The 13935-nt window shown below is 39.8% G+C and overlaps 1 protein-coding gene across 7 annotated transcripts in view; it reads right to left on the bottom strand.

Annotated features, from left to right (window-relative positions):
• Positions 1-7763: 7763 nt before the first annotated feature.
• Positions 7764-13935, bottom strand: part of LOC132830169 (phosphatase and actin regulator 4-like) — a 175923-nt gene continuing 169751 nt past the window's right edge. For all 7 annotated transcript variants that reach the window (XM_060847709.1, XM_060847708.1, XM_060847711.1 and 4 more), the window contains one exon: positions 7764-12753. In XM_060847709.1, the coding sequence (XP_060703692.1) occupies positions 12738-12753 (16 nt within the window). In that variant the 3' untranslated portion in view covers positions 7764-12737. The remainder of the gene's footprint in view (positions 12754-13935) is intronic.

Below are 13935 nucleotides of genomic sequence, written 5' to 3'. Positions count from 1 at the left end.
AATAAATGCCTAGGACATCATCAGATGAACCCGAGAACTCTGTGGGAAGCTAGAAAACAGATTGCTGGGCCCCTTACTAAGATATTTATATAATCAATAGTCACAGCTGAGGTGCGAGAAATCTGGAGTTGGCTAATGTAGTGCCACCATTCAGCAAAGGTGGTAAGGAAAAGCCAGGGAACTATAGACCGGTGAGCCTGACATCAGTGGTGGGCAAATTGTTGGAGGGAATGCTGAGGGACAGGGTGTACATGTATTTGGAAAGGCAAGAACTAATTAGGGATAGTCAACATGGCTTTGTGTGTGGGAAATCATCTCTCACAACTTAATTGAGTTTTTTGAAGAGGTAACAGAGAGGATTGATGAGGGCAGAGTGGTAGACATGATCTATATGGACTTCAGTCAGGTGTTCGATAAGGTTCCTCACAGTTGACTGGTTAGCAAGGTTAGATCACTTAGAATACAGCGAAAAGTGGCCATCTGGATACAGAACTTATTTGAAGGTAGAAGACAGAGGATGGTGGTGGAGGGTTGTTTTTTCACATTAGAGGCCTGTGGCCAGTGGAGTGCCACAAAGATCGGTGCTGGATCCACTGCTTTTCATAATTTATATAAATGACTTGGATATGAGCACAGGAGGTATTGTTAGTAAGTTTGCAGATGACACCAAAATTGGAGATGTCATGGACAGCAAAGAAGGTTACCTCAGAGTGGAAAGGGATCTTGATCAGATGAGCCAATGGGCTGAGGAGTGGCAGGTGGAATTTAATTTAGATAAAAATGTGACGTGCTGCATTTTGGAAAGGCAAATCAGGGCAGGACTTATACACCTAATGGTAAAGTCCTCGAGAGTGTTGCTGGACAAAGAGACCTGGGAGTGCAAGTTCACAGTTCCTTGAAAGTAGAGTCACAGGTAGACAGGATAGTGAAGATGACATTTGGTATGCTTCCCTTTATTGGTCAGTGTATTCAGTATAGGAGATTATGTTGCAGTCATACAGGACATTGGTTAGGCCACTTTTGGAATATTGCATGCAATTCTGATCTCCTTCCTATCAGAAGGATGTTGTGAACCTTGAAAGAGGTCAGGAAAGATTGACAAGGATGTTGCCGGGGTTGGAGGATTTGAGCTATAGGGAGAGGCTGAAAAGGCTGGGGCTGTTTTCCCTGGAGTGTCAGAAGTAAGGGGTGACCTTATAGAGTGCTATGGATAGGGTAAATAGACAAGGTCTTTTCCCTGGGATGGGGAAGTCCAGAATGTGATGGCGTTGGTTTAGAGTGAGAGGGGAAAGATCAAAAGGGGCAACTTTTTCACGCAGAGGGTTGTGTGTGTATGGAATGAGTTGCTAGGAGAACTGGTGGAGGATGGTACAATTGCAACATTTAAAAGACCATCTGGATGGGTATATGAATAGGAACAGTAAAGAGTCGGCATGGATGAGTTGGACAGAAGGGTCTGTTTCCGTGTTGTGCATCTCTAAAACTGCCCCCATGGACCTGCTAACCATCAAGGACGTCCTGAACTCATGTTAAATTCTGGTCAAGGTCTTTACAATTGAACTAATAAACAATCTGATAATGAAAATAATATGAGGCAGGGGATCCAAGATGGCAGCGATCTAGGAAGATCGCATAGTAGGTCTCCACCCACAGCACAAACAGACTTCCCAGTGAATTCTATAAGGAATTTATAAGCATATTGTCAGACCCAATGCTCAACATGTTCAATGACTTGTACGGTCATTATCATCTCCCATCATTTCTAAGAAGGCCAATATTTCGCTTATTCTTAAAAAAGGGAGGGTCCTGGAGGACTGTGCTTCATACAAGCCCATTTCACTCTTAAATATGGACTTCAAAGTTCTCTCTAAGATTCCTACATTATGACTGAAGATTGTGTTACCTTCTATTGTTAAAGAAGGCCAGACGGGCTTCATAAAGGACCGCAGATCCTCCAATAATGTTAGGAGGCTGCTTAATGTAATTCAAGCGTGTCAACAACAGTCAAAACAGGGACTGGTGATTTCTCTAGGTGCAGAGAAGGTATTTGACCAAGTTGAGTGGCTATACCTTTTTAGTATGATAGAGCGATTTGACTTGGGTGAAGCCTTTATAAGATGGGTAAAGGTTCTGTACAGTGACCGTCTCGCTGCGGTCATCACCAATGGGGTACGATCAAGTAATTGTAGTATTTTAGGGGCAGCCAACAGAGCTGTCCCCTTTCACCCTTGCTTTTTACATTTGTGATTGAACCGTTGGCGGAGGCCATTCGTAGGGCTGCCAATATATCGGCTCCAGAAGTGGGATCATAATTACATAAGATTTTGTTGTACGTGGATGGTGTCCTCATTTTTTTTGGCAAGTCCAGCAGTTTCAGAGCCTCACCTGATACAATGCATCAGTTTGTTTGGCACCTTTTCGGGGTACAAGATTAAGTTTGCAAAATCAGAGGCTATGCCTGCGGGTGGTCTTATAGAGGTGCTAGGTCTTGAGGGCGAATCTCATTTAAGCGGTCACGGGGGGTTTTATGTATTTGGGCATATTCATTACTCCGGTTTTTGATCAGTTGTTTCAAGTTAATTTTGTTCAATTATTCAACAAAATCAAACAAGACCTTCAAAGTTGGAAGGTGCTTCCAGTGTCATGGTTAGGTCAAATGCTCTTATTAAGATGAATATTCTCTCCCGTTTGTTTTACCCTGTATGAATGCTTCCCCTGATTTTCGATAAGCAAACATTCAGGAGACTGAATGGCTGGTTCAGCTCTTTTATCTGACATCATAAGCAGCCCTTTATTAAATTAGCTAAACAACAATTGCCTCACAGACTGGAGGGAGTGGATCTCCCAGACATTAAAAACTATCAACTAAGCTCACTTTTATCTTACGTGAGTGGTTGGAGTTGTGGGGACCCTCTTTCAATACAGTTAGATAATGAAACCTCTCAGGCAGGGTGTCCCTTAATAGCTTGCTGTTTCTGGACAAAATGAGGACAGTTAGGGAATATTGCCAGGACCCAATAGTTATTAATACTGTCAAAGCATGGAGAACAATTCGGCAGAGGGAAGGCAATACTGGCAAAACATCTTCTCTTACACCTATAGTGGGCATGCTGGGTTTTCAACCAAGGATGATAGATTCAGGATTCAAACATTGGGTAGTTAGGGGTGATTTATCTGAGGGAGATACAATGATGTCCTTTGATCAGTTAGCGCGAAAATACAAGCTATCTAGCAGGGACTTCTTTAAGTTTTTTTCAAGTTAGGGATTTTATTTTTTAAAAATCATTTTTGACTGATTCCAAAAATCCGACATAGACTAGAAGGTATTCAGTGCTATGAGCACATTTTCTGTCAACACTTTATATCATTAATATGGAGGGAGGCAACCCCTCAGATGAGTTCGATTGGCTTTTTAGGGTGTGGGAGAGAGAGCTAGGCATTACGGGAAGATACTTGGGAAAATGCAAGAAAGATATCAATTTGCACTAGGACCTATGCTTTACAGGTGAAGACTCTTCACAGGGTCCACTTGGCTGTGGATTGTTTGTCAAAACTTAAACCAGGACTATCTTCAACATGTCCCAAGTGCAAGGTTGGTACAGCACTCTAAGCCATTGTCTCTGGTCCTGTGGCAGGCTTCAAAAATACATTGTGGCAGGTGCAATGGAGGGGATTTTGGGTGTAAGGTTGGAGAAGAACTCAATCTGTCTTCTTCTTGGCCTGCCCAGTGTATTCCCTGTAGATGCGCATAAGAAAAAAATTTACAACATCCTCACTTTCTGAGCAAGAAAGAATATCGTTAGGTTGGGTATCCAAAAATCTCCTGGACCTGTCGGGTTGGTGGAAGATTGTTATCAAGCATATCCGCTTGGATTTTCTCATAAGTATGGTACACCACCAAACTGAGGATGTCTGTAAGACATGGCAGCCCTCTTTGGAATACCTGGACACAGTCTGCCACACTAAGGGCTTTTAATTAGCCTTAATGATTGTGCTTTATGAGTCCAATATCCAGAGAGGGAGAACTGCAAACGTATGAATATGTGAAAATGAATGTTCTTGATATTAGAAAGTGTGTTTTGTTTGGCTGAGCTGTATTATTATTATTAGTTTGTTGTTAATTGGGGTTTTTTATATATATTTTTCGACACATATTTATACATTTGTACATGAGGGCAGTTTGGATTTTTACTTATTTTTGATGTTCTTTCTTTGCATTGTTTTAAATCATTTGTTTTGTATTTGTTGTAATATTTTAAAAAAATTTTTTCAATAAAAATATATTTTAAAAGGATATGGGGCAATAGAACCATGTTATCTTTACAGGAAAAAGTGAGGACTGCAGATGCTGGAGATCAGAGCTGAAAACGTGTTGCTGGAAAAACACAGCAGGTCAGGCAGCATCCAAAGAGCAGGAGAATTGACGATTCGGGCATGAGCCCTTCTTCATGCCCGAAACGTGGATTCTCCTGCTCCTTGGATGCTGCCTGACCTGCTGTGCTTTTCCAGCAATACATTTTCAGCTCTGATCTCCAGCATCTGCAGTCCTCACTTTCTCCCAGAAGATTTTAACCTAATACGAATCCTCTTGCAAGGATGTCTTCCTTGAAGAAGTTCTCTTCCTATCCTTAAGTACAACCATGTTATCCTTAACCCAAAACACTACTTCCACTCCACTATTGCACCTCCCCCCATCCTTCCTGTAGTATCTATACTCCTGAACATTAAGCTGTCAGTCCTACCCTCCAAGTCATGTTTCTGTTATAGCTATAATTTCCCAGACACATGTTCTCAATCATGCAGAGTTTATCTGCCTTACCTGTCAGACCTTTTGCATTGAAATAAATGCAATTATCTTGTTCTCTATCTTGCTCTTGCTTGCCTTGACTATTTAACTTGCTCCCCTTATCTAATGTACCAGCTTCAGACCTTTGGCTTTTCTCACCCTCTTGCTAGTTTAAAGCCTCCCAAGTAGCACGAATAAATCTACCCACCAATTGGTCCCCTTCCAATTCAGGTTACTCCTACCCAGAAGAGATCCCAATGGTCCAAAAGGGAATCCTTGTCCCTTTGCCACACATTCATCTGTCCTCTCCTCCTATTCTTACTCTCACTAGCACATGTGGCACTGGGAGTAATCCAGATACGACAAAGGACAACTGTTTAATCTTGTCTAATTTCCTACATTCTCTCTACAGAACCTCATCCCTTCTGTACCTACTAACATGTACAATAGCTTCCTGCTGGTCACCCTCCCCTTTCAGAATCTTCTGCACCCACTTTGATACATGCCTGACCCTGGCACTAGGGAGTCAACACACCATTCTGATGTCTCATTGATGGCCGCAGAAATGTCTGTCTGTGCCCCTGACGAGTGAGTTCCAAAACACAATCGATCATTTCAAACCGGATAGACCCCTCTTTAGTCAGGATATCAGAAACCCGACTGTGAAATTCAAGAGAGGCTATCATTCCCTACAGTATCCATAATAACATACTTGTTTCAGATGGCCTTGTTGCATCCCATGAAAAAAAATTCAAGACTATTAAATATTCACGATTAGGTCATTTGCTTCCTGATGGGTAAATGGACATGCAGCACAATTTTGCACTGCTATACAATTTTTTAGATTTACTGCAGCTTCCGTTTTATCATACTGGTGCATTGCAGAGGTGGGAGCAGAGCTGGAGGGAGATGTCATTATCAACACTCCCTCTAATTGATTTTTCTTCAGCACAATTTATTATACATTTCTATATTTTAAATACGTTATTTGTGCATAATAAATGCTGGACTGTGTCATTATTACAAAGCTTCCATCACTTAGAGAATATTTGTTATCTTAAACTGGAACACCATTGCATGGGATGGACTTGATTAAACCAACTGATCTTTTTATTCCCATCATTTCTGAACATTTTAAGTTTGAAAACTGACATTGAGCACAGCAAAGGTAGAGAAATTCCTGCACTGTGCAGGATATAACTCAGTTAGAAGTTCCACCTCTAATTACCACCTAATGATTCCTGCTGAAACATGTGCATATGCTTGCATTGTATGTCACAACATAGTTCAGAATGTGGTGCCAGAAAAGCACAGGTCAGGCAGCATTAGAGAAGCAGGATGCTGCCTGACCTGCTGTGCTTTTCCAGCACCACAATCTAATCTCCAGCATCTGCAGTCCTCATGTTCGCCAATAATTGCAATCACAATATTTTTATGAGACAACTGAATAAGACATTTGCAGCCGAGTAAAAATCACAAAGGAGTGAAGATTGGAAGGGAGGAAAATTTATCCTATCCTCCTGTGTACATATCCAATTTTAATTGCTCTAATATTGGCACTTGCATTTTCAAGCTGTCTAGATGCAATGATCTAGAATTGTCTCAAAGCTAAGCATAGCATTTTTATTTTCAAAAATGGATCACGAGTGTCTTCAAACCATCTAAGAGCCAATAAAAAGTTGATTGTAAGGGAAAAATATGGAGTGAGAGCAAATTATCCAGAATATTAAAAAGAGGTTGCAAAATATTTTAAGAAAATATAAAGGGAGTAGCTAAAATGAATATTTGTTGCCTTAAAAGCAGACTGATGAAATTATATGGAATGAAGAAACAGTAGAAGTATTGAACAAATAATGTGTCCACAGTCATGAGAATATACAAGTTGCATATCAGAAACAGAGGGAACCTAGATACTAAAAAGAATGAGCAAATTATAGTAACTAATTAAAAAACTACTTGGAGAAATGTAACAAAAATCCAACAAATACCCAGGAATTGATGACCTAAATCTGAGGGTTTTAGAAGAGAGATCTGAAGAAATAGTGAGTATGCTGACTATAATTTTTTTTTTAAATTTCTGGGAGAAATAGGAAATTGCAGGCCATTTATTTTGACATCAATCATCTATTATTAAGTCTTAACAATACACTTAAAAAATCATCTTTGACAAATTAAAGCTTTATGAGAATGTAACTGGTAGGATTAATAAATGGAAAGTAGTGAGGAGTATATTTGATTTCAATAAGGACTTAAATAAGGTGCCACACCAAAACTAAATATGCAAGAAAAGGCCTCAGAATTGGGCATGATATATTGGCTTGAATGCGGGTACAATTACAACATTTAAGTCATTTGGATGGTTACAACAGAAAACTTTGGAGGGATGTGAGCTAGGAGCAGGCAAGTGGCACTAGTTCAGTTTGGGATTATGTTCAACATGGACTGGTTGGACCAAAGGGTCTGTTTCCGTGCTGTATGACTTGATGACAGGAAGCAAATAGTAGGCAAAAATAAGGCATCAGGTCGACAGGAATGTACCTACACCACCAACTGCAGTAGTTCAAGGAGGCAGGTCACTACAATCTTCTCAAGAACCACTAGGATTGGGCAATATATGTTTGGTTAACCGGTGTTGTCCACCTTCCACAAAACAAAAGATTAGCCAATACGGAGGTAGGAGAAAGTGAGGACTTCAGATGCTGGAGATCAAAGTCAAAACATGTGCTGCTGGAAAAGCGCAGGTGGTCAGGCAGCAGCCAAGGACCAGGAGAGTTGACATTTTGGACATAAGCCCCTTATCAGGAATGTTTACGTTGTAATACTGAGGTGAGCAATCGTAAGAAAGAAAAATGCACACATTTTATTAAAAAAAACCACAGTGTAGTAGAATCATCTAACTTATGAACTGATAAACATCATGAATAACTGACAGCAAAACTACAGAGAAAGGTGTGATAGTAATTTTATTTAAGGTTTAAAAATGCCATGTCTTGTAAGGAAATGAATGAGCATGCTAAGGCACCTCTCCCATAAGCAAATAAGAAAAGCAATGAGTCAAAAATAGACATGACGCTTTCTCCATTTAAAAACAAAATTCGGGCTACAAAACAACAAGTTGAATCCAACATATTGGTTGTACCACATACAATGCAATTAACATGCCAATTAAATGGCATGTAAACACTTTCCGACACAGGACAGTCCCCTGGTCTCCAGACTGGGAGCAAGCAACACATTAGAATTAAAACCAGAGTTATTTTCCTGTCAGTTATTGATGCATGTCTGCCTGCAACATCGGATTTTAAAAAAATGCTTTCCCTTCTTTTCCTGCTGGCATTGATTCTCAAGCATGTTGGTTCCATGGGTCCAAATTATTCTCGATAACTCACTCAGTAGGCAGTCTGGCCAAGACAGCGGGTCTCAGGCGGTGACAACATTAGAGGGTGTCAGGTCAGCCAATCACATTCACACACATCACCCAGTACGACTCTCTGGTTATTATTCAGGATTTAGGATCCTGGTTCATCGATTTTTCTCTCACTTGCGCAGACAAGATGAGGACAGCTGCCTCAGTACAAACTAATAAAACCTGGAGAATTTTGCTGTGCCTAGGCTTAGGATTGACTCGGATACTCTGACTTGGACATCTATCTATGGCTAAGAAAGAATGTGGGCTTCACATAATAACAGAAATTAGCACTCAGTTAATAAACAGAGATCAAAAGATTCTCTCGTTATCAAGGGAAAGTTTGCTTACTGTCATGCAAACCATGAAAGAGCACCTCACTGGCCCCTTTGGTTGAGGAAGGGGTGTTTGGGGTTTAAATCTAAATTTAAAGATAAATAACAGTATGTCACACCCATAACCCATGTACACATATCACCGACTAATTATTCACAATGCAGCAAAGATTGGCAGAGCAATGTGATGGCACAAAGGCAAGGGGATGAAAGCTGAATAAAATCAAAGACACTTGGTCTCCTGTTCATGAACAGTCTGGCTGATTTGCAAAAATTTTTACTCCCCTTTACAGACTTTCCCAATTTTGAATTATACTGGACATTTCAAAGAAAAAAAATCAAACCTACACAACTAATGAATATAACCTCAGTTCTGTGCCAGTCAGTCAATCAGATCTGTTTGAATTAGGAACTTGCAATTTTAGGAAGCAAAGATGCTACATCTCAAAAGGTATTTTTACCTAATGCAAAATGTGGTCAGTTGCCCATTTTGCTGGGTTCTCTCAGGTTTACATTTATAAAAGAATGAACATACAATCCCAGGTCTGCTTTAATAACAACTCTTTGCTACTACTGCACTATCCAAGTTAAACATAGCAAAATCTCAGTTTAATCTAGGTCAGCACACATCAACAAAAAAAGCTGTGATTGAGTCAGTAGAAATGCTGGTAACTGAACTTTAATCCAATTAACACGTTTTGTAAATGACTAAGGCACCCAAAAATATCTTATTCTCGAGAAATGTATTAAGTCGAAGTGATATTTGTGGCTTGTTTGATAATGAGACCTCCGAAAAATGCAGGCAGGATAATGATATTAATCTACCTGAATATTGTGCATTAACCCCACTGGTCCCACTGCAGTTGATGGGACTCTCCATGAGTGGAACTAACTTAAATTAACTCCCGACGAGTAATGACTGTAAAAGTGTAGCATACAGGGGCTCATTGTCAGTTGAGAAACTCAGACATCTGTGCTTCCTTGGTGTCTTCCCTTCAATCCATTGATATGATGGCTTGCATGCCAGAAATACTATGTAACTGAAAACTTTCAATTTTGAAGATGTGATTCCACAATTTCTGGAGTAAAGAATCATTTTGAAGGTATAATTCACGTGACAACTTTGGAAGAGATGGACATTAGATTCAACCCAGTTTTGACATCAGGACAGACCCAAATATTTTCCATTCACAGTACCTGTTGGTTTCTGCTGCGGATTACACTTCACCTGATCTATTTTGCTGAAAATGACCTGCTCAGCAAGTCCTTTGGAGGACACTAAGTGACTAGACTGCATCAGAAGACGTTTGTGCAAGATCAATAATTTAAAAAGAAACTCAATCAATTTACAACCAAATAGGAATTTTTTTTAATAAAAGAAAGCAGCACTGAATGAGAACAAAATACACCAATATTATAAGAGCAACAGTAACTGTTCAATTATTTACAACTCATGAAAATGTACATACAACTATACAGACTGCAAAAAATTTAATTTCTGTCTTTTATTTAGAAAGAATAAATGCAAGTGGAGGCTGGATTTTTAAACAATCTCTTTTTAATCTGCCTCTTGGTTCAGGTGCACTTTATAACTGAGCAACTGTTGGGGGACAATAATAGTCACTGGACCATCTAAAAGGCTGATCCCCTCAGACTTAAAAACAGCACCACTATGATGTGGATTCAACGAGTAAACTCGCAAGCTGAACCAGGATTGGGGGGGAAAGGTAGAAGGAAGACGACTTTAAAATACCCGAAACTTTACAAAAAAAGTATTCATATACTTTTCTAAAATATTACATACATGTGCAATAAAAAAATGGGGGAGTAGGGTTCTTAATCCCTGCCACATTGTATGTGGTTTAAGCAAAAGCAAAACTCTAAATTAGATTCTTAGCAGTTTAGAATGCCCGAAAATTCCAGTGTGTAATAGCACCCTTATTTCCTTGCCCTGTTAACATTTTTCATACACCCTCCTTTCTCCCTGTAGTCATTGACTCATGTAGGAGGTTACCTGAAATCCTCTTAAACTACCACCCCCCAATTTGGCTATTCTTCAAGTGCAAACCTAGCAAGAGCTTTGGCAGGCTCTTAAATGACCCAAGTACGACCCTGTCCTACTTGTGCACTTCCCAGCAAAATTTAGCAGATAGTGATCAGGAGTGGGAGTCCTGCCTGATTTTTCTCCTCAGCACAGGGGCAAAGATAACAGTGCCCAGGTTATCCCGACCAATATTGGTTAAAAGGACACAGAATAAAGACCAAACCAGGGATCTGCCCAACCTGTATGCCTCAGTACAACACCAACTAGTGTATTAAGAAACAATCTGCTAGGGAGCCCAATCAACGTCTCAAGGGAACAGATTCTTTTGTGTATTATTGACCCTATTAAGCAATAATGACATGTAGCACAAACAAATGCCAAGGCTCACAACATCAAATGAGCCAAAACGTTTATGCTTTCCACAATTTACTTCTTCTCCCCAGTTTCTCCTTACCTTTAATGGACTGTTCTGGACAGAAAACAGAAGAGATACAAGAACTGTAATGCATGACAACAGGTATGGTTCGATTGGTTTACACTGCAGTCTGACAAGTTTGCTGCCTTCAGGAATTGAACAATTCCTCAATGCCAACATGCCTAACCTGCCCACCAATTTAATGCTGTGGCAAATGTTTTGACTTTGCGCCCTACCTATGTTAAAACCCAACTAAGAACAAATAGTTACCACAGCATATATTAGGATTGGATATTATGAAGAATTCGCCAGTAAAATGATTACTAAGAGTGCAGTCAGCTAAGGCAGTTCCACTGGTCTGTTTCCATGCAAGAGCCTTGCATTAATGTCGACTGGAGTCTGAGTATTACAAATAAAAACACAAAGTGCCTCATACTTGAGAAAAACAAACCCTTCCACCCAGTCAGTATATTCAACCAGGAATCACAATGAATTTACTGAGCTGTCCAAATAGATTAAGAACATAAATTACAAAAGTCTATTGCTTGTTAATGAGGAAAAATACCAGAGGAAAAAATAGAATAAAAATTATAACAAATTCTGATCTCTTCTACCTATTGTGTGCCATTGACCACAAGAACAGGAAGAGATTCATTAAGAATTGCAAGGCTACTTAAAAAGGTCTGGGAGATGGAACTTAAATACATATTTGTACAGTTTGGTTGAGAAGGAAATTACCTCAATTAGTGTTGTGTATTCTGATTACTTTTTTTTAAAAGAAAAGCGTCACATAATACTTTTATTCAATATTTAAACAGGAAGACAAATGTACACATACTGACAATCTAAATCAATGTTTTATACAGTAGTTGAGGGTGGCACCAATTTGTAGTCCAGTACAAACCAATGCCTGACTCTGTACAAAGGGATACTTTCTTCCTCCCAAAGAACTGTGCGCCTTTTGGATGGAAAGTTAAGGCCCCAGGTACAACATTGCTTTCCTTTCAATAGAGCTCTGCTACAGTGAAAACAGCACTTTTTCATTCAAAGAGATAGACTAGAGATGGACTTTTATATTGCACTGCTCACATTAAAAAAGACACCTAGTCATGTATAGGCTTTCCTCTGTTGAAGTTATTCCAGGAATCACATTTTGCCACTGGAGAAACTAGTAGCTAAAGGCTATGGAACTGACGGAGGACACAAAGGTAAACACAGAAAAGGAAAGCTGGGGCAAATACTCTCAGACCAAAAAAAGTCACATTGACCAGGAGTAACCTCCAAACCAAGCAGAGCCATTGTAGTGCGTGCAATATAAAAAAGGAAGATACAAAGGGTGAGGAGGAGGAGTCCAAACTTGGTCTGTATACACAGACACATGCTTCTCAGTTCCAGTAAAAGCTTACAGAAAAATACAACCACTCCCAAGCACACAATTCCAGCAGCTCTTAAGTCTTTTTGGCACTGCGATTTCCAACCAGCCGCAGTATTGTATAAATCTGGAGGCACAGAGACAGATATGATCAAGGGGAACCTCCGTTCAAGGATTTGTTAATTGATGAGAGCATGATTTACATATGATACGATTATCAAGTATTGATTTCTTTCCCCATGGCACCAGGTTCATCGAATGTGTATTGAATATATTGTACACAACTGACAATACAACACGGCTTCGTGTACAGTATTCAGGAGACAGCCTTCATCTCCATACTGTGTAGCTAGATTTCCATTTGCATCTGCACATGTTTTTATGGTCGATGAAACCTACAGAGAAAAGAAAAAAAAAGAGTTAATACAACATGGGCCAACAATTTTGTTCGAACACAATCCCACCTTCTTTCTCCTTCCATCGTTGACTCAGTTAGTAGCATGTACTTGGGAGTCAGGCTAAGAGATTAAACCCTCCTTGGGTTTACAGCACATTATGTACACTAACACTCGAGCAGTACTGAGGGAGTTCAGCACTGCTGAAAGTGCTGCCTTTTTAGATGAGACATTAAACAGAGCCTCAACAGCATTAAGGTAGCTGCAGGGGATTTCAAGGTTCATAGAGGAGAAGGAATATCTTCCCATTGTCATGACTAACATTTATTCCTCATTAAAAACAAAATTTTGGCAATTTTGCTCCTTATTGTTTATGGGATCTATCTGTGGTACACAAGGGTGTTTGCTTATATTTTAACAATGATCAAACTCAGTTTGATTCTGGAAAATTATGCGAATGTGAGAAGTGCTTTATAGGCACAAGATCCTTCTCTTCCTCGTGACTGAATAGTCAATTATAGCACGCAGTCTCACATTGAATGACAGACAACTAGTAAGGGATAGCTTTAATTGACTGGCTTGCAATGTTATTCAAAGGGACTGCGATTAGTTTAAGACTGCTGGCTTAAAAGCAGAATACTCAAACCAGGATTAAGCTCACTGAGAACTAGTGAGCTCCTGTTAAAATGCCCACATGTAGGGAATGTAGGATGATGCTGGAGTCACATATAATAATCAGATTGACAGACGCTCACATACACCGATCATTGAAACATAGCAGTTCGGCACAAATATAATTAAAAAGACCAACAGAATGTTAGTCTTTATAACGAGCAGGCTGGATTACATAGCATAGTAAGTTTTGCTGCAGTTATATAAAATTCTGGCTAGTCAAACTAAAGAGTGATGTGAACTGAGTTCCATGCACACCCTTTTAGCAAAGGGATGTTAACTTTGGAAGAATTGCAGCCAGTGTTCACTAGAATCTCATCAGAACACTGACGGTTGGACAATGAGGAAAAATTACATCATCTAAGCTGAAACACGGATGGTGAAGGACTGACCTGATAAGAATTTTATGACACTTAAAAGTATCAGTAGGGTGGACAGAATGGAACTTTACCCCTGATAATTCTCTGAGATTCTGATGGGGCGGGGGTGGGAACAGAGTGTGAGAGAGGC

Source organism: Hemiscyllium ocellatum, chromosome 30 (assembly GCF_020745735.1).
Source record: "Hemiscyllium ocellatum isolate sHemOce1 chromosome 30, sHemOce1.pat.X.cur, whole genome shotgun sequence".
NCBI classification, from domain to species: Eukaryota; Metazoa; Chordata; class Chondrichthyes; order Orectolobiformes; family Hemiscylliidae; genus Hemiscyllium; species Hemiscyllium ocellatum.
This window is presented reverse-complemented; position numbering and strand designations above follow the sequence as displayed.